The 25697-nt window shown below is 41.8% G+C and overlaps 2 protein-coding genes and 4 non-coding genes across 7 annotated transcripts; all 6 read left to right on the forward strand.

Annotated features, from left to right (window-relative positions):
* The first annotated feature begins 246 nt into the window (after positions 1 to 246).
* Positions 247 to 5372, forward strand: rpl17 (ribosomal protein L17). The gene is made up of 6 exons (XM_078552670.1): positions 247 to 576; positions 661 to 701; positions 1831 to 1965; positions 2666 to 2764; positions 4413 to 4604; positions 5267 to 5372. Exons 1-6 carry the CDS (start codon positions 537 to 539, stop codon positions 5312 to 5314), a joined length of 555 nt encoding a protein of 184 aa, XP_078408796.1. The 5' UTR covers positions 247 to 536; the 3' UTR covers positions 5315 to 5372.
* Positions 248 to 313, forward strand: LOC144689132 (small nucleolar RNA SNORD58). Its single transcript, XR_013578566.1, has one exon. It is a non-coding gene; the product is annotated as a small nucleolar RNA SNORD58 (small nucleolar RNA).
* Positions 1685 to 1752, forward strand: LOC144689124 (small nucleolar RNA SNORD58). Its single transcript, XR_013578565.1, has one exon. It is a non-coding gene; the product is annotated as a small nucleolar RNA SNORD58 (small nucleolar RNA).
* LOC144689115 (small nucleolar RNA SNORD58) lies at positions 2261 to 2326 on the forward strand. Its single transcript, XR_013578564.1, has one exon. It is a non-coding gene; the product is annotated as a small nucleolar RNA SNORD58 (small nucleolar RNA).
* On the forward strand, positions 4983 to 5055 carry LOC144689147 (small nucleolar RNA SNORD58). The gene has a single exon (XR_013578572.1). It is a non-coding gene; the product is annotated as a small nucleolar RNA SNORD58 (small nucleolar RNA).
* A 7760-nt stretch (positions 5373 to 13132) lies between the features above and the next one.
* Positions 13133 to 23173, forward strand: c21h18orf32 (chromosome 21 C18orf32 homolog). 2 transcript variants are annotated; one of them, XM_078552684.1, is made up of 3 exons: positions 13133 to 13196; positions 15799 to 15974; positions 21185 to 23173. In XM_078552684.1, the coding sequence occupies exons 2-3, from the start codon at positions 15801 to 15803 to the stop codon at positions 21287 to 21289; spliced, it is 279 nt and encodes a 92-aa protein (XP_078408810.1). In that variant the 5' UTR covers positions 13133 to 13196; positions 15799 to 15800; the 3' UTR covers positions 21290 to 23173. The 2 variants fall into 2 exon arrangements, with proteins under 2 accessions (XP_078408810.1, XP_078408819.1); XM_078552693.1 differs by lacking the exon at positions 13133 to 13196 and adding an exon at positions 14209 to 14230.
* Positions 23174 to 25697: the final 2524 nt, after the last annotated feature.

Consider the following 25697-nt stretch of genomic DNA (forward strand, 5'->3'; position numbering starts at 1 on the left):
GGCGGCTTTTCTTATTCCGTACTTAATTTTTTGTTTCGGTCTTTATCTTGGCGAGTTGCGAATCGCCTATTGTGAACTGATTTTTAATCGTGGTTCACATGTGCTTTAGTTGTCCATCCGGTTTGAGTATTCTTGATTATCGATTATCTAGTGTGATACGCTTCTGGGGGTGTATGTTTGACAATTAAATACTTTGCCTTTTTTTTAAACAAAAGGGGCACCCTTGGAATAGGGCTCCGTAATGTGGTTGCAATGATGACATTCTTAGGACACCTTTGGAATAATCATGAAAACACTTCTAATTCTGAGCTTCCACTTGTGAGTCTTTGCAGAAGTACTTATCACATGCCCTGCTAAGGCTTTTACAGTCGATGGGTACATTAGTAATTCTGAAGCATTATGAAGATAAGTCCTATGTTAGAAGTGGAACTAAAATCTAGGGTTAGTCTATAAGATTTTAGAATTTTATGTTTCCAGTGTGGAATAATATTTAATGAACTTAAATTTACCTTGCCTTTCTTCCTAGTTCTCTGAAAATGGTCCGCTATTCATTAGACCCAGAGAACCCCACCAAATGTAAGTAATTTACTTTTTGTAAAGTCTTAACTTGTAGTGAGTGGGTATTGCAGCTGGTTTACCTGCCTTTGTATTTTTTCACAGCATGCAAGGCAAGGGGCTCCAACTTGCGAGTGCACTTCAAGGTAAGTCTTACCTCAGTGTTGTTCTATGAAAGTTCTTTCTTGCTAGTAAGATATAAGCAGGAATGATCAGAATGAATTTGACCTACAAAAGATCAATGATACAATGTTATTCGTAACTTAATTTAGGGATGGGTGGACTAGGTTTTAAAACAAAATATTCGTGTGGTTTATTGCATTGTCTCATCACTTTAAAATTCTTGTTCTTGTTTTCAAGTCCCTCCCTGGTGCCTCTCATACCTATCCCTACAATCTTGCAGCTACACAAACCTCGAGAAAGCTGCACTCTTCTAATTCTGGCCACTTCATCCTTGACTGTAATCGCTCCACCATTGGCAATTGTGCCTTCGGCTCCCAAAGACCCATGCTATGGAGTTCCCTTCCTAAACCCCTCTACCTCTTTTTTTTCTCCCCCTGTTTAAGGCATTCCTTAAAACTTAGGGCTTTGATTAAATGTTTGGCTATCTCCCCTAATATTACCTTGAGTGGCTCAATGTAATAAAGTGCCAAGAAACGTAAAGGGGCTGTATTAATGTAATGTACAGACCAGGAAGACTGCTCGTCTTTGCTGAAGTAGTTGACCTTGACTTGGTTGCGGTACCCTAGTGGCTTGGTTGATGTACTGTACTTCCAACCCAGAGTTCGTGATTTGAAGTCGCACTATGGTGAAATTGAATTGAACACATCTGTTAATACAGTAAAAACTAAAATTGGAGGCATTGTCTCGACACCTTTCCCCTTCCAACAACCTTAAGGGCAGTTAGGTGTGAGCAGTAAATGCTGGCCTTGCCAGGAACACTTCTTTCCCATGAAAGAATATGCTGTCCATGTTGTGTGATTTACAGGTTTTGCTGTATTCAAGGAAAGGGACCTTTCACCCATACTCAGTCTGGCCTACTACACATTACATGATTGGCCTTTATTGTCCTTTGGTCAACTGGAAAAGATAGTAAATAGTTTTGTATTTCTGACTTCCCAGAATGTGGTTGCGGTGATGACCATCTTAGGACACCTTTGGAATAATCATGAAAAATAATTAAATGTCCTGAGCGACCACATTCAGATAGACTGTACTAACTGGCGCGGTGAATGTGACTAGCTTAATCTGTAACCGAAAATGTTGTTTTTCTAGAATACTCGCGAGACTGCCCAGACAATCAAAGGCATGCACATCCGCAAAGCGACCAAGTTCCTGAAGGATGTTGTGATTAAGAGGCAGTGTGTCCCTTTCCGACGTTACAACGGTGGAGTTGGCAGGTGTGCACAAGTGAGTTTGAAGTTTAAGAGAAAGTAAATCGTGCATATAAGTTGCTATGTATATCACCTAAAGTAACCTTTTGCAGTAATTTGTATTGTGCTATTTAAACATAAGGAAATGTTCCTGGCTTCTGCATTAGGGACACTCCTATTGGTGTAAATTTCAGTAAGCTTACTTCAGTTTAAAGTGAAAACTGCATGAATAAAGAGCAGAATTGATCTGCCTATATTGTAATTTGCTGTCAGCAACTGGGGAATCTTGCTTAAAACAGAATATTTTGTAATTCTGACTTCCCAGAATGTGGTTGCGGTGATGACCATCTTAGGACACCTTTGGAATAATCGTGAAAACAATTAAATATCTGAGCTGCCACATTTTGGGCTTTATGGGGGGAAAACAATCTGCTGGTGAGGGTATAATCTAGCAGCTGGGTGCAGCAGTAGTTCTGAAGAGAATATGTTTTTAGATTTGAAGGGTCTTCAAATACATTGCCAGAAATCAAATAAAGTTGGGTGTTAGGGCACAGGCATTGGGAGTTCCTGAGGCCAAGCTTGCGTTCCTAAGTTTTCCATTGAAGTCCTTGTTAGTTTTTAGACCGAGAATCATGCTGAATAGTGGAGATTTGGGTGCCCCATCAGGAGTAGATATTTTTTTAATTTACTTGAGGTATGATATGTGGAATAAATTAACTTTTGCTTTTGTTGTAAAGGCTAAGGCCTGGCGATGGACACAAGGTCGTTGGCCTAAAAAGAGCGCAGAATTTCTGCTGCACATGCTAAAGAATGCAGAGAGCAATGCAGAACTCAAGGTATGTGATACTGATCAGTGTATATGTTTGCATTCATCGTTGCTGAAACTTTAGAAGTGGAATCGGTTGAGTTGTGATTGAATGAAGTTTTCTGGGGAGCACTTTATTTCAGTGTGACTTAATTTTGAAATGCATTGTAGTTTTGATGGTGACCAGCTCAGGACTCCTTTGACTACATGAAAACAATATATTTTTCTCAGTGACCACATCTTTACTTCTATGTCTTGAATCAGCCTCACATTTTTGCCATTGCACCATAAAAAGTTCCCATCTCATGTTTACATGCACTCTTGCTGTCACTTGCATTGTCGGCATTTATTGTTTTGAGAAGGTACAGTAGGTCTTACAATATCTGCTGTATTTACGTGGATGGTGCATTATGTGGATAGTCTGCACTGCAGCCAAGATACATCCGTTATGGAAGAGGTACATGCTTAGGCTAGTGAATACGTTGCTGATAAAGCACACTGCTTTCTCCTGGATAGTGTTGAGGACCTTGAGTGTTATTGTAGCTGCACCCATCTGACAGATCTTGCTCATGTGTGGTGTCAGTTTAAAAATTGGCACTGGCGTGGGTTGTCATTTTAGCGCTGCTTGGAGAAAGTTGTTGTATGAACCTTCCCCTTGCCACTAGTTCAGCTTTTTTTTTCAAAAAGGCTGATTTTTTGTATGTGGTAACGGTGTAATGAGAAAGTAAAAAGGTTTGCGTTTTGACATCCACATCAGACGAGATCATGGAATCAGAGAATTATTGTGGTGCAGAAGGAGGCCATTTGGCCCATTGTGTCTTTACTGGCTCTGAATGAGAGCCTGTTCAGACCATCATGATTTTGAATACCTCTATTAGATATGTCTTTTTTTTCTCTAAGGAAAACGGCCCTAACATCTCCAATCTATCTTCATAACCTAAGTGCCTCATTCCTGCAACCATTCCCATGAATCTTTTCTGCACCCTCTCTAATGCCTTCACATCCTTAAGTGCGGCGCCCAGAACTGAAGTCAAAACTTCTTGCTGAGGCCAAACCAGTGACTTGAACAAGTTCAACATAGCCTCCTTGATCTTGTACTCCATGCCTATTGATAAAATCCAGAATACTGTGTGTTTTATTGACCATTCTCAACCTGTCCAGCCACTCTCGATGACTTATGCAGATATACACCAAGGTCCCTCAGCTCCCACACCTGTTTTAGACTTGTGCCCTTTATATTGACTCCATGTTCTTCCTGGCAAATTGAATCGTGTTACATTTCTCCACATTGAACCACATCTGCCACTTGTTTGCCCATTCCACCAACTTGTCTATGTCCTCTTGAAGTTCTGTGCTATCCTCCACAGTTCACAATGCTTCCAACTTTCGTATCATGCGTGCACTTTGAATAGATGCTGATCATTCAATATAGCCCTATTATAAAGTTGCTGAGTGTACTGTGATGTTTATCATGTGCTTGTTCGTAGTAAAATATTGATGCGGTAAAAATGTGGTAGGTATTCTAATACTACCACTGCTGTAGATTTCAAACAAGTGAGCCATGTGCTGTAGCGAGTGATCAGTTTGGACTAAGTATTAGGAGAATGTGACCACTGGAATGATCGTTTTGATTGTGGATAAAGAAATATTCTATTTATTTAGAGTAATTACTTTTTAAGGGTCTGGATGTGGATTCCTTAGTGATTGAGCACATTCAAGTGAACAAGGCACCTAAGATGCGCCGACGGACCTACCGTGCCCATGGTCGTATCAACCCATACATGAGCTCACCATGCCACATAGAGATGATCCTCACTGAGAAGGAGCAGATTGTTCCGAAACCAGAGGAGGAGGTTGTTCAGAAGAAAAAGGTGATTTCTTATTTCCTCCTCCTGAATTATGAGATATCAAATGACTGGGTTCTTTGTATGCAAATGCTGAAATTCTGAAGTAAGAACAGAAAATGTTTGGAAATACTCAGCAGGTCAGGTAGCATTTGTCAATGGAAACAGTGTTTCTGGTCAATAACCCTGTGTTGGAACAGCTGAGTATTTCCTGCATTCTCTCATTTCACAACAAAATTACTTATTTTTTAAGAACTGGTATGGAGTTTTTGCCTTATCTAACAACATTAAAGTGGCCACCTGCTTCTTGTTGGTTCCAAGCTAGATGTTAATTCTCTGAATTAATTATTTGAGTAATGGTACAAGACTTAATATGTCCCGTACTGTGGTTGCTGAAATGTGTAGTTGCAGTGATGACCAACTTAGGACACCTTTGGATATTAACCATGAAAACAAACTAATTTATGATCTGAGCAATTGCATTCAGCTCCACTTTCTACTCTGCAGTTTTGCACTTCATAAATTTAACATCTGGGCGTTCAGAGTGTACAACTCAATGTACTGCTCTAGAACAAAATAATCACTTTTTTGTTGATCACCTTTACGTTGAGTTGTTTTGAGTAGCTATTTTTAATTTTTGCATGGTAACACTGGAGTGATTTCTTTTTCCAATTTTCTTTTTTTTTTAGGTTTCCCAGAAGAAGCTGAAGAAGCAAAAGCTTATGGCACGAGATTAAATTTTACTCGTTTTGCAGCAATTTCTGTACATACAGTAAACTATTTGAAACCACTTTTGGAACTTGACTGGTTTTTGTTCAGCCTCTGTCAGCTGACTTCAGAAACAGACTTCCAATCTGCCCCTGGTACGGAAGAAAATAGCATGAGATGGGATTCTAATAAGTTTGGAGGCTTCCAATAGGTAGACTAATCAGTTTTATATTGGTGGGAAAAAAGGTAGACCAGTCTTTCCCAAAGGGCCCAGGCTGCAAACAGTAGATGGTGGAATAAAAACAATGTGCTCAAAATATTCTGAAGAAGTGTCATGTTCGATTTGAAACAGCAACTCGGCTTCTCTCCACGATGCTTCCAGACCCGAGTATTTCCAGCATCCACGGTATTTTGCTTTTATTTTAGGATTTTGTAGGGTGGAGTTTATGATGGAAACCAATTTCCAAGCTGGAAGCAAATGGAGCCAGATTGAGTTTTAGCAATAATGGGTGAAAGACCGGCTATGTTGCAGAGGGACAAAGGTGTTTTGTTGATGAACTCTGGTTTATTAAAGTATCTTACCTGGATACCCAGATGTTTCCTCTTGTGGGGAGGGGGCCAAAAACTCAGGGACATGGTTTAAAAACAAGAGGACAACACCCTTTTAGTACAAAGATGAGAATTTTTCCACCCAAAGCATCATCAGTGTGTAGTATTCTCTTCCCCAGAACAGTGGAGCTTGGATCATTGAATTTATTCAAGGCAGAGTTACAGATTTTTGTTGGGCATGGAAGCCAAGGGTATGTGGGCCAGACAGGAAAGTGGAGCTGAGACCACAACCAAATCAGCCATGATCTTATTGAATGGTGCAGCAGGCTCAAATGGCCTATTACTGCTGTATTTACCAAGTGGCCATTCTTGTCTGAGTGGATTTTGATGAGCTACTCTGGGTACATAATCCAGCATGGTCATGTTCTGCATTACGTGCATTGAATGCTGACATACTGAGGTCACTGCAGGTTTTATACAAATACATTGACCCACAGAAGGTAAACAAAAGGATAACTAAAAGAACACTTGAAGTTTCATAATTCCACCTATTTGAAGTGGCCTAGAAGCATTTGCATTTCACTACAGAATCATAAAAAGTTGTAATTACATGGTTCCTTGTCAGAAAATATTGACTTTTTAGCTTTGGCCACTAAGCTTCAGACCTTTGTCTTTTGCTACTCACAACCCTGGTTAACACTAAAACTACAGCTAGAATACCATCTACAGTGTAGAAACTGCATTATAAGGATGTGATCACAGAGAAGGTATGGAAGAGATGATATTACCTGGAATGAAGAATTTTAGCTTGAGAACAATTAGACTGGGCTTATTTTCTTTGGTGCAGAGGCTGAGAGCAATTTAGCAGTTGAATAAAATTGAGGGGCTAGATAGGTTCTTCCTGTCCACTCTTTGTTAGCAGAGATCAATCATCAAAGGGTATAGCTTTCAAGTAATAGGTTGTGTTAGTTCATAGAGGCCTGCTTCCTTGCCTTGCCATGCCTGATCCACAGTGGTGCCTGTTAAACTAAATAACCACTTGTCTCTCTAACAGACAGATGCCTATGACTAATTATCTTGGAAGGATTGGAGGGAAGTCTAGTCATTTGTTTTCCACCCAGCGGGTATTGGGATTCTGAAACTCTAGTCTGAAAGATGATAGAGGTAGAAACCCTTATTGCATTTAAAAAGCACTTGGATGTGCCTTCCTAGACTACAAACCAAGAGCTGGAAGGTGGGATGAGGCCAGATACTTTTTTTTCGGCTAGTGGACCTAAATGTTCCCTCATTCATGCCTTTTTATACCTCTGGACTTCATTATTCTGACATACTCTTCGCTGGTCTCCCACATTCTACCCTCCTAACTTGAAGTCATCCAAAGCTCTGCTGCCCATGTCTTAACCCACATCAAGTTCTGTTCACCTATCACCCCAGTGCTCACTGACATACATTGGCCTGGTCAAGCAACGTGTTGATTTTAAAATTCTCATCCTTGTTTTCAAATCCCTCCATGGCTTGCAGTCCCTATCTCTAATCTCCAGCCCTATAACCTTCATATCTGTACTCATCTAATTCTAACACCTTGAACATCCCAATTTAAGACATTCCTTTGAACCAAGCTTTTGGCTATCTGACATATCTCCTTATGTGGTTTGGTGTCATGTTTTATAATGTATATTTGGGATATTTTATTACACTGATGGTACTATATAAATGTAAGCTGCACAGTTACCTGAAATTCACAGCACCGGCTGCACATAAGTCAGCCCCTTTAAGTTACAACACAAGCATGGCTGCACAAAAAAACGAGGAACTATGTACTTAAATAAATCATCCATGCACTCCAAAGTCCCTCAACCCTGGAATAATTCTCAAATCTTTTCTGCGTCCTCTAAAGCTTTTACATCCTTCCTGTTTTATAAAGGTTCTTCATAATTTCCTTGTCTTTGTACTCTGTTTCTATTTACAAAGTCCAGGATCCTGTATTCCTTTATAACCACTTGTTCAACCTGCCCTGCTGCCTTCAATGATTTGTGCACCTCCACCCCCAGAACCTCTGCTCCTGCAGCACTTTATAATTGTACCCCTTTCTATAAGGTCTGTCGCTCTTTCTACCAAAATGTATCACTTCACAATTTACTGTGTTAAAGTTTATCACTATCCTCACAACTCTCAGTACTTCCAAGTTTTTTGTCATATGCAAATTTTGAAATCGTGCCCTCTACACGAGTCTGGGGTGTCTTGTGGTGCAGTGGATAGCGTCCCTGCCTCTGAGCCAGAAGCTCCAGGTTCAAGTCCAACTCCAGGTCTTAATGGCCAAGGAAGGTGCATGCATAACACAGCCAAACAGGTTAAGTATCAATTTGCAAATCCTTCCGACACACACCAATGGCAGGCAGGAGAGATTGCTGGTCAGCCATGGAAAGAACGTTGGAGCCTCATCATAATATTCATGAACTCAGACTACAGCATGCATGTTAAAAAGTGCATATTGACTCAGCAAGTCGGACTCCGAGTAAACTTAACAGACCACCACCCTACCCAAGTCTGGGTCATTTATATATATCAAGAAAAACAGGGTTCCAGTACCGACACCAGGAGAACCCCATAATGTACCTTCTTCCCCCAATCTGAAAAGCAACCATTCGTCACTACTGTTTCTTGATACTCAACCAATTTCGTATCTGTGCTCTCATTGTTCCTTTTATTCCATTGGCTTCAACTTTTCTGCAAAACCTATTATGTGGCACTTTATCAAATACCTTTTGGAAGTCCATGTACACCACATTACCCTCATCAACCCTCTCTGTTACCTCATCAAAAAATCCAATCAAGTTAAACATGATGCATTTAACATGTCTATGCTGGAAAGGGATGTGTGGAATGTCTGTTAGAGGTAATCCCTTTTGCAGGAGTCAGCCATATCCTACTTCATAGCTGGATGGATAACTACACCTGGTGCTCGATACCCAGCTCTCACCAGTGGCTCCATGTAGCTACTTGTGCACAACAGTGGCCACACCTTGGTAACTGTCAGTTTGCGGGTCAGGCCGTGTGAGGGTAGCATATGGGCTGGTGTCTACATGAGGGAGAACGCCCATCTCAAACCACCCTCTCAAGTGCACAAGAAAAAAGTGCTTTGACGGATGTAGCAGAGGAAATGGTATTCCCTTACTGGAATTGAAAGCATTGCAGCACAGCTCTATGGACAGCTGCAAAGTTCATTAGCTTGGGCGCAGAAGGCGCTGATCATCCACTGCAGTTGACCGCATCTCCTTGTCAAGCCATTAAGAACAGATGTGCAAGACCGAGAAGGTGGGGCTGGCCAATCCATCTCCAATGTAATCTACTCATGCGCAGGTGTGTCTTGTGTGTACACCTTACCGACTTCTTCACACACATCCAGTTATTTCCTGAAGTGCACTCCTTTAGTATGCACCCGTACGATATAGTAAATTGCAGGCGAGATAAAAAGAAGAAAAGGAAACTATTTAGCTTCTTGAAACATATGAACTCTACTTGATAAAGACAACAGCTCCCAACCCCAATGCAGAATTGTTCTGGTTGACAGGTAGCTATCGTAACACAATATTGACATTGCTGCTTGAAGGAGGAGAGCCAGCTAACGTATCTATCAGTAGACTACACATTCTTCTCAATAGGCAGGCTAAAGAGCTCTCTCCCTGCACGCCCCTGCTCCTAACGCTCTCTCCACAAATCCCCTCCCCCACTGTTTGCACATTCCCACCATTTTTTCTCCTCCAGCTCTCTCCCCATTCCCCCCCCCACTCGCATATTCCACCCATTTTCTCTCCCCGCTTCTCCAGCTCTCACCCACTTGCCCCCCAACTCTCGCCCCACTTCCCCCTGGCTCTCACCCTGCTTCCCCCCCACCAGCTTTCTCACTGTTTCCCCAACTGGCTCTCACAACAATCCCCTAGCTCCCATCGTATTTCCCCCCATTCTCTCCCACTTCCGCCAGCTCCCATCGCATTTCCCCTGCTCTCTCCCCATTTCCCAGCGGCTCTCTGCAATTTCCTTAGGCTCTCGCCGCTTTCCCCTTGATCTCTCCCACTTCCCCGGCTCTTGCCACATTCCCCGCCCCCTATCATTGCACCCCCTCCCTGCCGAATTAGCGAGTGAGGGTGAGTGGGTGTGAGAAGGTGTGTGCTTTGCACATAATGTCCCTGAACCATACAATAGGTAGATTTTTAACTAAGATTACAGCACAATCCAATTTGTTTTAGCAAAACTGGAGCGTTGAACACCCATCCATATGGATTATTGACATCACTTTTACTGTAAACATCCAATCCAGATACCTGACTGACCTGTCTACTCTTATTACCCATCCAAATACAGGACTGACCATTCTTATAATGTTAATTATGTGTCCTTAAGAGTGGTGAGTGTGCATGTGAGAAGAGTGTGTGGGTATGAGAGTGGTGGGTGATTGTGTGAGAGGAAGGGGTGAGTGTGTGAGAGGGAGGGGAGAGTGTGTGCCTGGCTCACTCTGTCTCAGGGCTGTCATTCAACCTCAACCGCACATATCATCACTCTCTTTCACCCACTCTTACAGTGGGTGAGTGAGTGAGCACCCGAGCCTGGGAGTGAGCTGGACACACACACACTCTTACCCTTTCACACTCGAATGGTCATCTTATTTATTACTCTTTTTTTAAAAATCAATTTCTTATTTTGACTTTTTTTTGCTTAGCAAGTTGTTTCTTTTCATACATCAGTGGGTTTTTTTAAAAATTCATGTTCAATGTTGTGCCAAACCTTATCATTCCGAAATTTGTTCTTCAGCCCCTTGAGTCTTTGCACTAGCTGGAATATGTCAATCACCAACACCATCTTTAGACCGAAGGCAAATTACAAAACACTTAGTTGCACCCAGGGTCTAAACTGGCATCAGGTTGACCTCATCATCACATGGCAGAGCAATATAAATGTGTTATGATCACCAGGGTTATGAGAGGAGCAAAGAGCTCTATGGACCACAGGGTGCTACACTCCAAGATGAAATTTACTATCTCACTGAAAATAAGACCAACATGCACTAGACCCTCAAGAAGGATAGATGTGTAGAAACTGGCATCCAGAGTGCTACAAACAATTCAGGCTCAGACTTGAGGGACAGCTGTCCTCTGAAGAAAACCCAAATGATGTTGTTGAAGTGGCACGATCAATTTTCAAATCAATAGTTCTGAAGAAGGGTCATACGGACTCGAAATGTTGACTGTTTTTCTCCACAGATGCTGCTAGACCTGCTGAATTTTTCCAGTATTTTCTGTTCTTTTTGAAGTTTGGGAAACCATTTGGATTTCTATTGTCAAATGGGTATTGTGTTAACTTGTTGGTTCTGTTTTAAATCTAAAATCTATTTTGGACTGTTGCCTTAAAGGTGGGAATCAGGCTAATTAGGAATTTTAGGTTTTGTTATAGTCGCAAGTAATTGTAGTCTTATGTATGTGTGAAATCTTTTACTTTGTTAATAAATATTTTAATTTAATTTTTAAAATCTTTAAAGGTCTTGGTGGACTCATTACTTCTGAATTCAGTGCACACATCTTCTCATGATAAATACAAATTGCAAAAACATTGTGATAGCGTGACCAAGTTTCCCTTGTGGATTTGGTCTGACTGACACAGAGTAATCTCGCTGCTTGTGATGTAGCTGGTAAGGTTCTAGCAAAAGTTCTACCAGCAAAAGTAAGCCACACAGCAGAATGTGAACTCTGAGAAAGTCAAAATGGGTTCAGGAAAGGGAGAGGCATTTCATGATCTTCACCCTATCACAAATGTTAAAGAGAAATGCTGAAACAACAGATGGGACTCTACTCTGTCTTTATTGACTTGACGATGGCCTTTGACACAGAAAATAAGAGAAGCCTTGTGGAGAGTCTTAGCCAAACTTAGATGTCCTGATACTGTAAATCTGATACAGCAGTAAATCTGATATAGCAGTTTTAAGATGAAATGACGACTAGAGTTGCTGACTGCAGTGAATATACTGACTCCTTCGATGTAACAAGCAGTGTGAAGAGTGTGTCATGACCCCTGTGCTCTTCACTATATTCTTTGCTGCTATGCTTTCTAGGGCATGTGATGGAAATTTTGATCAAATATACATCAATTCAGGACAGATGGCAATCTCTTCAACCTGACGATTGAAATCCTCAAATAATGTATCCGAGATGATATACTGCAATTGCTGTTTGCCGATGACTGTGCCCTTGTGTCACACTTTGAGCATGGCCAAAGATCATGGACTGTTTTTCAAAAGTGGCTGATGATAATGCACTAATCATCAGCTTAAGGAAGACAGAGGAGATACTCTACAAACCACTGCCAAATTCTGACCATTGGGCTCCACAGCCACATTGGAACACACAACAGATAGCTCAATGCACGTAGGCTCTTTAATAATGAGGAAACCAACAATGACACTGGCTTTCCTTAATTAAGCCACGCTTGTCCAAGTGACTGATAATTTTGTTCTAGATTCTCAATTTTCCCACCACTAAGGTCAGTTTTTAGCAAGTATCACAAGTCCAGCATCATTCTTGTTTTCAAATCCTTCATTATTGGCCTTGTCCACTGTATCTCTGTAGCCTGCAACTCTCTACCCCTCTGAGATCTCTGTGCTCCTCCAGTTCTGGCCTTTTACGAATTCCTGGTTTTCATTGCCCCACCATTAACCTCCAGCTGCTATGGTGAAGAAAACTTTGGAGAATATAAATGGTGGAGAGAGATGGATTTTGGGGAATGAAAGGTGAGATTGAGGCTCAGGTGAGATGAGGAATTGGGCCTGGAGGAAGCAACGAAGTTGTGAGTGATGAGAGATGGCGAGAATGGCTTCCTCTTCGTTGCCCTGAAACTTCGTTCCTTGACTACTCACTGAGGCCTCCTGGTTCTTGAAATTCGTGAACAGTTGCTCGTGTGAAACCCAACCCAACTAGTTCACTGTGTCCGTCCCTCCCTCCACCACACAAACACACACACACTTACACCACCAACTTTCTTACTCCCCCTTCTTTTGCTCAGATGCCTCCTGATTGGGTATTTGGTATGCAGCCTCTGTGACGTTGTACGCTTGTGACGTCATTCAATTGCACCTCGCCAATCGGGACGCGTAGCCCTCACACAGCATCCAACCAGCATAGCGCTTGAAGCTGAGGCTGTTGAGGAACCAATGAGCGACAGCAACGAAGCAGATTGAGTCATAAACAGCCAGTCAGGGAGGAGAATCTGCTCTCGTGTAACTGACGTCAACGGCGGGAGGGGGGGGAGTAGGAGAGGAAGCTCGCTTGCCTTTGGGAGGCTTCTTGTCTGAGCGAGGCCTTTGAGCTGTTGTCGGTGAGTTGGGGTAGTTATAAACACTGTAGCCCAGCAAAGGGTGAGGAGCTGGCTGCTGCTTGTAAGTTAACCCGCGGCGCTGTCACTCACAGGCCCAGGAGACGCTAATCAAGCAGTTAGGGGCTCCACCGCAAAGGAAAGTCTTGCTGCGTCTTTGAGGGCCACATTTGCTAGAACCATGGAGGCTCAGCAACAAGGGCTCGCATTTTTACAGCTTATTTAAAGTAATAAAACGTCCCAAGGCGCTAGCCGGGGCGTTATCCAAGAAAACTTGACACCAAGCTACATGGGATCATATTAGGGTAGATAGCTAAAAACTTGGTCATGCGGTATGTTTTAGAGTGTTCCTTAAAGAGCAACAAAGAGAGAGAAGTGAGGAGGTTTTGGGAGGGATTTCCAGACGTTGGTACCAGGAAGCTAAAGTCACAGGCACCAATGGTGGAGCGATTTAAATGGGAATACTAAAGAGGTCAGGTGAGCGCAGCCACCTGGGAGAGTTGTGGGGCTGCAGCAGATTGCAGAGATAGGGAGTGGTGGGGCCATGTTGGGATTCTCAAATCAAGATGTTGCTTAACTGGGAGCCAGTGTAATGAGCACAGGGGTGAAGGGTGACAAAGATTAAGGATCTTTGGAGTCAGGGAACAAGTAGCAAATGAACTAAAAACTAGAAATCAAAGTGTAGAGATAAGACAGTTGTGATTAAGTTTGGAGAAAAACTGAAAGTGATGTTCCACAAGGATCGGTGCAGGGACCAATAATGATTTGGAGCTAGGTACAAATAACCCAATATCAAAATTTGTAGATGATACCAAACTGGAGGAAGGAGTTATAGCTAACACTGAGGAAGAATGCAACATAATAGAAGAAATCATTAGAAAGTTTGCAGAATTGGCAGTTGTGGCTAATGAACTTTCACAGATAAATTTGAGGTACAGTAAGTAAAATCATCGCCTGTGCTTTACGATAATGAATGGGGTAGAAGAGCAAATGGATCTAGGATACAGGTGAACAAATCATTAAAAACAACATTTCAGGTCAGCAAAACAATTAAAAATGCGAAAAAGGCCTGGGATTTATTAATAAAAGTATAGAATTCAAGATAGGACCTTGGTCAGCCTGCATGTGTAGTACTGTGCAGAGTTCTGGTATCCATTCTATAAGAAGAACAAGCAAACACTAGAGTGCAAAATATTGACTAGGATGGTACCAGAACTGAGATTAGAGCTGTTGAGAATGAATGAGCAGGTTAGGGTTTTTTTTTTAGAAAAGAGAAGTCTTGGAGGAGAGCTGACAGATGTCTTTAAAACTATGAATGGGTTGGGCAGGGAGAGAATGTTTGCATTTGTGGAAGAATCCAAAACTAGAGGCAGATAAATAAAAAAAAAGTTAATAAATCCATTAGGGGTGTAAGGAGAAATTTCTTAGCAATTAGAATCTGGAACTTGATGCCACAGGCAAAGGTTGAGGCAAGTAGCTTAGTTACTTTCAAAAGGAAAATACATGTGAGAAAAAGAAATAGAGATATTGTTGAAAAGCTGAGATGAGGTAATTGTAATGGGAAGAAGTTCGTAGAGTTGTTAACACCACAGGCTACTTCAGCCAGTGTTCTCATGTACAAGAGGACATTGTTAAAATATTTCTATATGAAATACACTTACAGAATTATACTTTACAAACTGCTTTTAATTTTAAATATACAATTCAGGTTAAATTAGTGTAAAAATGAAGTGCAATTTTGGCTGATATTTATGTACCCACTACATAACTTATTGTACAATTGTTAATTCACACATAATTTGAACTAATTTTAAAGAAATATTCCTGAGACATCACTGGCTATGCATAGTTGCGCTGCAATGGTTTAGGGCTGTTTTCTTGAACTGCAATGTTTGTTGTGATTTTACAATTTATAGTATGTAAGGTATAATAAGATTTTGATATGTATAGGTCCATTGCAACACACTGTCCCGAAGCAGACCGCTCCCCTGTAAAATGTCACTCCTTAATCTGAATGTAGTCGGCATTTCAGTTAAAAACATGTTATTCAGTTGTATAGGTCTGTCACTAGCAGAGTTGTTCTGATGTTTAGGGTGGTATTGAGCTAATCAAGACCAGAAGACCTCAGTCTTGCTGGTTTGCTCTCAGCTGGATCTAGGCAGTTATTGATCACTGTTCCCTAGGCCATGATTGCCAAAACTAATTTTTTTTTAAATCTTGTGACGTTTTTTACACAACATATTGTACAAGTGAGGACAAGATTGATTTCAGCTGTGATGCTTCACTTAGTCAAATAGCCTGCTGTGATTCTTGTTTAGAATTATATGAAAATAAAGCGTGAGCAAAAGTATGAGGCTTTGCAGTGCCTATTGACCTGAAATCCAGTAAAATGCTATTAGTGAAAATGCAGAAAAATAAAGCAATTTTTCAATATCAGTGTGAATTTGACTCAAGCAGCTCTTTCAATCTTTTGGCATAGACAATTGATTGCATGCCTGCTGTCTTGGGAATGATGAGGATGTTGAGAAAATTACTATTTGAACTGCAGAACATCTTGTTCATTTATAATATAAATTGATTCTTTTCTCCCTGTTCTGACCCACAGCAATGGTCTGCATTCCTTGCATAGTCATTCCGGTTCTATTGTGGGTTTACAAGAAGTTCTTGGAGCCTATCTTGTATCCTTTCATCTCTCCCTTTATTTCCCGCCTATGGCCTAAGCAAGCAGTGAAAGAGGAAATTGCTACACCAAAAACAGAAGCATGTAATGGAACAATTAAGGTAATACAACTGCAGTTCTAACTTATTGTCGGCACTACGTTTCTTTTGCATTCCGGAATTTAGCGTGGTTGGATTAAGTGTGGAGAATTTTAATTGGGTTGATGTTGAAGGTGATTCTGGGGGACTGCAGTTTCTGTTGCCATGGATTCATGAGAAGTGGATTTGCAGCCATGATTCCACACATGTTTCAGTTGTGCCACCAAACAATGGTTCTGAGCAGAAGCCAGACGTTTGACGGAAAATCAGAGAAAGCTCTACTTCTTATCAAACCTTAGTTGTTCTGGGACATATTCTGGTAATTGTCAAAGGCTTGGGAACAGATTCCCAGCCCATCCATTTAGTAGAAACCAGTGAAAAGAGATGATGGGGATGGTTGAAATTAATAGCACCCCATGTAAACACTGACAATTAGCTGGGAGTAGTTTCACGTGATTTAAGTGGTAGCCTAGCTGCATTTAGTTTGAAGAAGATTTTAAACAGTCTTGTACTGATGCCTTGGATGGCAGGATTGTCCTATGAGGAAAGATTGAGGAGCCTGGGCTCAACAGGATAGATATAGGAAGGATGTTTTTCCCTGGCTTTGGGTTCTAGAACGAGGAGAGACAGTCTTAGAATAAGAGGTAAGCCATTTAGGATTGAGATGAGGAATTTCTTCTCTCAGTGTGGTGAATCTTTGGAATTCTCTACCCCAGAGGGCTGTGGAGACTCTGTCATTGAGTATGTTCAAGACAGATGGATAGATTTCTAATTAATAAAGAAATCAAGGGCTATGGCCTGAATGGCCTACTCCTATTTCCTATATTTGTATCGTGGGGAACAAGTTAAAACAATAGGGCAAAATTCCACCTGTTCTATTTTTAAGCTGTTAACACAGGATAATTTTTCAAACTGTTTCAAATAGGAACTTTTAATTTTTGAAAGGGCTTGCTTCTTTTCATTCTCTTTCAACTAGTTTCTCCCTCCTTTCTGATCTTTAATAGTGTTGACTCATTGCTAGGGATGCAGTTCTTCATGGATGCTGTAGACTGCTCTATTGTAAAGGGCACCATTGCCAATGTGTTTCCAGCATGTTTTGTCAACTTAGTCTCTGAACCAAGCATGCAGAAGGCAATTGTTTAACTCAGTACACACTGAGAGCTCCCTGGTCCATTTGGCTCAGCTGATTAGGCTGAGAGTTAGGGATAAGATGTCTTTTTTAGAAGTAACCAAGCTGGCATACAATAGAATTATGCTTTGGATCAGAATTCAGTAACAATTGACCAGATATTGAGTGTCTACGTTCTAATAATTGTCCAATTCATTGTTGTCCTACTTCATGTCATCACATGCTAACTCCTCACTTTTTTTTTCATTACTCACTTTTCTGTTATAGTTGTTACAGGAGAGAAAGAACAAACGTAAGAAAATGAAGGCATGTGAGATCAAAGTTCAGAAACTGCTAACAGTAGAGTTTTAGCACAGATAATATCTACAGTGCTGCACTGACCACTGAATGAATTCATTAACCAGATGGCACTAATAAAGGAACAAAGTACTTCTCTGCTGTAGTGTCCGTAGTGGTTCTTTATAGCCCAGGACTGGAAGGATGTATATGTTCAAACAGTTAAACTCTCCTAGATCTGAGCAAAGTGAAATTATTCATTGATCGTTCCAACAGAGATTTCACCTTATCCTTCAAATTCCACAAACTCCATCCATTCTCCTCTTCCAGATAACATCTGCAATATTGATCTGAGATTCTAAAACCAGTACAAAGTCACCCAGTGCTTGACTGAACATAATGTGGAAAAAGTTTTGGGAAGGTTGAAATGCTTGATGAACTGGGAGCAAGACCTGAATTCAAACTCTTTCCAACCTTAGCTTTTTGTTTTAAATATTACAGTTGGTGCATACTGTCACCTAACCTGAGAAGGCAGACATACAGGCTTAGCTACTCTAGCAGTGGCACTGTAGACCTGTTTCTGAATGTGAGAGCATCTGGAGTTGTTTGTATGTTTTCTGCCTCCTTCTGAGGTACCAGCTTACTCTCCTGGTATACTAGCTAAAATAATTTGAGAACACTTCATCAGTCGTCTTCATGCCTGCTTCTTCATGCAGTTGGTTAAAATGTGGTTGACTCTTAAAAATGCCGTCTGAACAAGGGCAATTAGGGATGGGCAACAAATGCTGGCCTAGCCAGCAACACCCACATCCCACCAATGAATATAAAGAAAAATGTATTTTTGGTCTTTTTATGTTTTCTCAAATGAACTATCTTAATGGAAAGTGTTTCAGGCCCCATCACCATCAAAAATGCCTAGTTCATGACTCCAGAGCATTACAAGAACAGTCAGTGGGACTCCCTCAGCCACAGCAGCATAAGATTCTACTAGTAATGCAGTACAAACTTTGACAAGACAGCTTGATAACTGCCTTTTAAAAACAGTCAACGATCAGATGGTGCAGTCCATTGATGAGAGTTTCAAACATAGCTAGTGCATTGGTGGTGGCCATCAAATGTAGCTATTTTTGGCAATAGTAATTTTCAACCTATTTCTTTTATTGATCTGTACATCCTCAATGTTATGGGAAGCTAGGTAATACTGTTCTTTGTGTTTTGGCCCTACTATAATCCCCTCTTCCTCTTAAGGTTGCCACACGAGGTCTTTGTTGGGCAGGTGACTCTGCAGGCACTGGCTGCTGAAATCTAAGAGATGCAGGGCCACCAATTTTTCTTTGTTTCTACTGTTAACAAAGCCTCTTGTATCTGACTCGCTGTGCTTCATAATATTTTATTCAATCTCTGCCATGTTTGTGTTTTAGTTTATTATTCCTTCCCAGCCACAGTTGCAGACCTGGAGTCCTGTGTGCATGCGTGGTAGGTAGCTTGTGTTGAAAATTTATACCCACTTGAAGCCACAGTGAACATAATTGGTTTTGAATGTAGAGAAGGGAGAAGACTTTTATCTGTTCCCTCTGGGCTGGACTTAGGACCACTGCAAGGAGAATGTTCTAACTTGTGCTGTCTTTCTCTTTGTGGATTTTCTCAATAGTTCCTACTGCTAGCTGGGATTTTTACATGAATGCGAACAAGGAGCAGGGCTAGGCCATTTAGCCCCTCAAGCCTGCTCCACCATTTAATAAGATCATGGCTGATCTGATTGTAACCTGAAATCTGCATCCCACCTACCCCAATTAACCTATCACCCCGCCCCTGCTTACCAAGAAGCTATCCACCTCTGCCTTAAAAATATTCAAAAACTCTGCTTCCACCACCTTTTCAAGAACAGAGTTCCAAAGATTCACGACCCTCTGAGTGAAAAATTTTCACCTCGTCCTTGTTTTAAATGGGCGACCCCTTATTTTTAAACAGTGACCCCTAGTTCTAGACTCTCCCACAGGAGAAAACATTCTCTCCACGTATACCCTGTCAAGATTCCTTAGGATCTTGTATGTTTGAATCAAGTCGCTTCTTATTCTTCTAAAGCCAGCACATACAAGCCTAGTCTGTCCAACCTTTCCCCATAAGACAACCTGCCCATTCAAGATATTAGTCTGGTAAACCTTCTCTGAACTGCTTCCAAAGCATTTACATCCTTCCTTAAATAAAATGACCAATGCTGTACACAGTACTCCAAATGTGGTCTCACTAGTGCCCTGTACAACTGAAGCATAACCTCCCTACTTTTGTATTCAATTCCCTTCGCAATAAATGATAACATTCTATTAGCTTTCCTAATTACTTGCTGTACTTGCATACTAGCCTTTTGTGATTCATGCACTAGGACACCCAGAATTCTCTGCACCTCAGAGCTCTGCAATCTCTCCATTTAGATAATATGCTTCTCTTTTATTTTTCCAGCCAAAATGGACAATTTCACATTTTCCCACATAATCCATTTGCCAGATCTTTGCCCACTCACATAACCTATCTTTATGTAGCCTATATCTTTTGTAGCCAAGAATTTTGTCTGTTCATGTGTTTTACTTTATGGGGTTTTGCTACAGTTCCACTTTATAATTTTGTCTTGTTTGCCTGTGGATCTGCATTATTTCCCACCAACTCATCTCTAATAATGAATATGCTGTAAGAGTGGTGGCTGATAACGTCCCCTTATTTAACCCTTGAAGTGGGTGATACATATCAAGGTATTTTGTTCAATATTTGTTTTAGGCTTGCTTATCTGGTCAGAAGCTGGTCAGTGTGTTTGTTTCTAATGACTCCTGAATTTATGATAGGATTGAGCTCAACTATGATGTCCACCTTAACAGAATTACCTGGAAAAACTCAGCAGGTCTGGCAGCATCGGTGGAGAAGAAAAGAGTCGACGTTTCGAGTCCACATGACCCTTCAACAGAACTGAGTGTAGTTAGGAGAGGGGTGAAATATAAGCTGGTTTAAGGTGGGGGGCGGGGGGAGAGAAGTTGAGGGTGGGGTGGTTGTTGCTTGTCCTACAACCACCCCACCCTCAACTTCTCTCCCCCCGCCCCCCACCTTAAACCAGCTTATATTTCACCCCTCTCCTAACTACACTCAGTTCTGTTGAAGGGTCATGTGGACTCGAAACGTCGACTCTTTTCTTCTCCACCGATGCTGCCAGACCTGCTGAGTTTTTCCAGGTAATTCTGTTCTTGTTTTGGATTTCCAGCATCCGCAGTAGTTTTTTGTTTTTATCTATGATGTCCACCTTTGTTGTGGGTTCATGTCCCACTCCCGGAAACCAAGAACTGTGATTGTACTCGAAAGAGTTGCAATCTGTGACTGTTGATAACTCAAGAGTTTCCCATCTTTAGTCAAAATACCCAACCGAGCAAACTCACATGGAGAATGACCACCAGGGGACCGAGTAGGGGGAGGTGGTAGTTTGATGGCCAGTCTTGAAATTTGGTTGACTTGGCACTGCACAACTATGATACCAAATCCGTATGCTTTGTTGCTGTTTGCATCACTCAAAACAGCAAGTCGAATGGGACTTTAAAAGTTAACCATGGTAATTGTAGCCAGTTTTGGCAGTCTAGACACAGTTAACTGACCTCAGTGGTTTGGAGTTACAACTCTGCCTGCAGAGTCATGAACCCTCATGTTGGCTGACAGCCATTAAGTCAAGACAGTAGGTGTCTTCTGGAGAGAAAATTATTAAAGAGGAAAAATAACATGTAGATATGCCTTTATTATTTTCCTTTTGCTCCCCCAAGAAGTCGTGTAACTGATGGTGTGTCTTTTCCTTTAGTCTGAATATCCATCAATGAATGGAGAACGGAATTGCATTGACAAAGCTACAGACGGCATCACCACAGAAGGACCACCAGATGATTTGGCCAAAAAGACTGATTAAGACTTCCATCAAGAAATAACCTTGCATAATGTATTTGATAGCAATATTTAAAAAATTGAAGTAGATTTATTAATCATTTGAAATTTATAGTGGTCAATGATGTCTTGTCACTCTGTTGTATTGCACTTTACCATGTTATTTAATGGCTTTCTTTAATGCTGTAATATAGTTCCTATTTCTTTGATGGACAATTATCCTATGTGCATTTGATGATCTAGAGGTGTTATTGTTGTGTTGATGTGTACTCCTTAGCTGAGATCACAGTCTACAATGTTAGAGGTGTATTGTAATTGATTGAAGGGAAATGTCCTGGTTAAATCTGAGGGGGGGAGAAAACACCATCTTTTGGCCACAGGTTGGTATCATAAGACAAGTGAACCAGTAGATTTCTGCTTAATCCCCTGGTATTGTTGATTTAAGGAAATGTAATTGACCTTGGTGGCTCTTGTAATAATATAGCATCCTTGATTAACTTGGGATGTTTTTCTATGTTAATGAGTGTAATCTGGTAAATTGACAGAGGGAGAGGAAAAATCACCAGAATACCCACCTGCTTCTTATTTGTATCCCATTTGTCTGATATATGAATGACAGTGATAGGTTTCAGTGATGTTGAACCACTATGAAACCACCTGCTAGTAAATACGTGGATAGTGCAAAGAGTTTGAGGTAGCAGATTGATGTATTTTATCAAGTGAGTGAAGGGTAACATGGTTGGCTTGAATTGTAGTAGTAGATGGATTATATTTATAGCCCCAAGGGGATGATTCAGAGGTTGGGCACTTCACTTCTAAAAGAAGAGGAAAAGTGCAGTGTGATGCTTGTAACTTTAGGAGGGGCCTATATCATACAAGGAGACTTAAACTATTTGAGATTTCTTGTTACCTATATAGTAGCATTAAACTAAGTTGACAGTGAATTTCCATATTTAATACCTAGTCTGCACTGTGCTGGTCTTAGCTGAAACAGAAATTAAACTGGTACAGATAACCTCAAACTCTTGAGCTGGGAGAAATGTGAGGTGAGATTTTCATCCTGGACCAAATATGTTTTATATTATCGATAGTGATATCCTTCACATGCAATTAGATTTGACGCTATCTAGACTTGTACATGTACAGGGCTAATGGATGTAGCCACCCAGATACCAAACAAGAGACAGTACCTTCAGGAGAAGCAAGACAAAATTGGCAGGAAGGAATGATTAGACTTTGCTGTAAAACTGCCAGCCAGAATTGTCAGACTAACATTCACTGTAGAATTGGAGTGTTGAGTGAACAGCAAGTATCATTCCTAGCTAAAACTAGAGGTAGGGAAGTTCAAGTGAGGTTAGTCTTGTTTCTTTTTTGAAAAGTTATTTTTGACCAATGTCCTATAACACCCTCTGCTAGATCATTTCCGTCATTACGCTTCCTGCAGCTGCTAAGAGCTACGCCAGTGGCCTGAAGATGCCCCTTTTGCTGTGCAGCATAGTTGAGTTTAATATCGCATGTGGAGTATGTAGTGTGCTCCTGCCCTTTTGAGGCATATGAGTGGCTGTCCTTCAGCATTTTCAGGGACCATTGAAACACGATTGAAGTGTGACTTCACTAGAACGTGCAAATAGGACTTCCCCATGTTTTGTCACTGGCATTGTCAGGGCTAAACTTCTATGGGGTGATGGTCCAAAAGTCAGATGCGCTTGCCATCCTCATGGACCAGTTGTGAAGCACTATCGGAAAAACCCTGGAATTAAATGGCTACTTGCCCAGGGATGATGCAGGAGACTGAAAGAGGAAGGGAAGAAAATTAATTTTATTACATATGATTTGTATTTTAAATATCATTTGGCAGAGGATAATTGCTAGGAAATGATGCAAAAATGCTTTGAAAATAAATTCACAATGATAGTTGAGTATTTTCTCTTTTAAAATTCAGTTGCTTGCGTGCTCTATGCCTCTAAAACCAAAGATCCTTGATGTTTTCTGGCTCACTGACCTCTACCTCGCAGAGGCTGAGCATCAACTTGCAGACACTTCCTCCTACTTCCCCCTAGACCATGACCCCACCACTGAACATCAAGCCATTGTTTCCAGGACTGTCACTGACCTCATCTCCTCTGGAGATCTTCCTCCACAGCTTCCAACCTGATAGTCTCCCAACCTCGGACGGCCCGCTTCTACCTCCTACCCAAAATCCACAAACAGGACTGTCCCGGCAGACCGATCATGTCAGCCTGTTCCTGCCCCACGGAACTCATTTCTTGCTATCTTGACTCCATTCTCTCTCCCATTGTCCAGTCCTTTCCCACCTACATCCGTGATTCCTCTGACACCCTACATCATGTCAACAATTTCCAGTTCCCTGGCCTCAACCGCCGCCTCTTCACCATGGACGTCCAATCCCTCTACACTTCCATCCCCCACCGGGATGGTCTGATGGCTCTCCGCTTCTTCCTCAAACAGAGGCCCGAACAATCCCCATCCACCACTACTCTCCTCCATCTGGCTGAACTTGTTCTCACACTGAACAATTTCTCCTTAAACTCCTCTCTTCCTCCAAATAAAAGGTGTGGCTATGGGTACCCGCATGGGCCCCAATTATGCCTGTCTCTATGGGGTATGTGGAACATTCCTTGTTCCAGTCCTACTTCGGCCCCCTCCCACAACTCTCTCCAGTGCATCAATGATTGCTTCGGTGCTGCTTCATGCTCTCGTCTGGACCTGGAAAAATTCATTAATTTTGCTTCCAATTTCCACCCCTCCATCATTTTCACGTGGTCCATCTTTTGACACTTCCCTTCCTTGACCTCTCTATCTCAATTTCTGGTGATAGACTGTCCACCAATATTCATTACAAGCCTACTGACTCCCACAGCTACCTCGACTACAGCTCCTCAAACCCCTTTTCCTGTAAGGACTCCATCCCATTATCTCAGTTCCTTCGCCTCTGTTGCATCTGTTCTGATGATGCCACTTTCAAAAACAGTTCCTCTGACATGTCTTCCTTCTCCCTTAACCGAGGTTTTCCACCCATGGTGGTTCACAGGGCCCTCGACAGTGTCCGGTCCATCTCCCGCACATCCGCCCTCACACCTTCCTCTCCCTCCCAGAACTATGATAGGGGCCCCCTTGTCCTCACTTATCACCCCACCAGCCTCTGCATTCAAAGGATCTGCCATTTCCACCAACTCCAGCATGATGCCACCACAAACACATCTTCCCTTCACACACACACCCCACCGGCGGCATTCCGCAGGGATCATTCCCTCCGGGACTCCCTGGTCCACGCCTCCATCAACCCCCTCCCATGGCACCTTCCCATGCAACCGCAGAAGGTGCAACACCTGCCCCTTTACTTCCCCTTCCTTACCATCCAAGGGCCCAAACACTCCTTTCAAGTGAAGCAGCATTTCACTTGCTCTTCCCTCAATTTAGTCTACTGCATTCGTTGCTCCCAATGCGGTTTCCTCCACATTGGAGAGACCAAACGCAGACTGGGTGACTGCTTTGCAGAACACCTTCGGTCTGTCTGTAAGCATGACCCAGACCTCCCTGTCGCTTGCCATTTCAACACCACCCTGCTCTCATGCCCACATGTCCGTCCTTGGCCTGCTGCATTGTTCCAGTGAAGCTCAACGCAAACTGGAGGAACAGCACCTCATCTTCCCACTAGGCACTTTACAGCCTTCCTGACTGAATATTGAGTTCAATAATTTTAGATCATGAGCTCTCTCCTCCATCCCCACCCCCTTTCCGACCCCCCCCCTTTTCCAGTAATCTATATAGATTTTTCTTTTCCCACCTATTTCCATTATTTTTAAATGTATTTCCATCCATTGTTTTATCTCTACCTTTTAACCTATTTTGATCCCTTCCCTTCACCTCACCCCACCCCCACTAGGGCTATCTGTACCTTGCTTGTCCTACTTTCTACCCTTAATTAGCACATTCCTTAGATAATATCACCACCTTCAACACCTCTTTGACCTTTTGTCTATGACATCTTTTGGTTATCACTGGCCCTCTATCCATCTCTACCACCCCGCCCCCTTTAACCAGCTTATATTTCACCTCTTCTATTTTTACTTAGTTCTGTTGAAGAGTCAGACGGACTCGAAACGTTAACTCTCCGCAAATGCTGCCAGACCAGCTGAGTTTTTGCAGGTATTTTTATCCTTGATGCTTTTTAGCCTCATCAACTTGCCACTTTGAAGTTTCTTTGTGAAGGTGACACTCTCTGTTCCTCCACTCTGGCGCAGGAGATAATTTTCTGTGACAAGTTCAGTTTAAGTCTTGCCCATTTCAGTCTAAATACCCTTTTAATGATATGGTAAATGCGGATTACTTCTGGTCATCCTCTCCGACACTGAAAGTTAACCATTATTTTTCCATCTATGAATGTATGATGGCCATAACAGAAGTCTGAG

Source organism: Cetorhinus maximus, chromosome 1 (assembly GCF_964194155.1).
Source record: "Cetorhinus maximus chromosome 1, sCetMax3.hap1.1, whole genome shotgun sequence".
NCBI classification, from domain to species: domain Eukaryota; kingdom Metazoa; phylum Chordata; class Chondrichthyes; order Lamniformes; family Cetorhinidae; genus Cetorhinus; species Cetorhinus maximus.

Excerpts from the sequence above, each read along its gene's own strand:
- rpl17 (XM_078552670.1), top strand. The coding sequence starts at position 537 with ATGGTCCGCTATTCATTAGACCCAGAGAACCCCACCAAAT. Across the intron at positions 2,765-4,412 it reads AGAGCAATGCAGAACTCAAG|GGTCTGGATGTGGATTCCTT; the intron begins GTATGTGATACT and ends TTACTTTTTAAG. Across the intron at positions 4,605-5,266 it reads AGGTTGTTCAGAAGAAAAAG|GTTTCCCAGAAGAAGCTGAA; the intron begins GTGATTTCTTAT and ends TTTTTTTTTTAG.
- c21h18orf32 (XM_078552684.1), top strand. The coding sequence starts at position 15,801 with ATGGTCTGCATTCCTTGCATAGTCATTCCGGTTCTATTGTGGGTTTAC. Across the intron at positions 15,975-21,184 it reads CATGTAATGGAACAATTAAG|TCTGAATATCCATCAATGAA; the intron begins GTAATACAACTG and ends CTTTTCCTTTAG.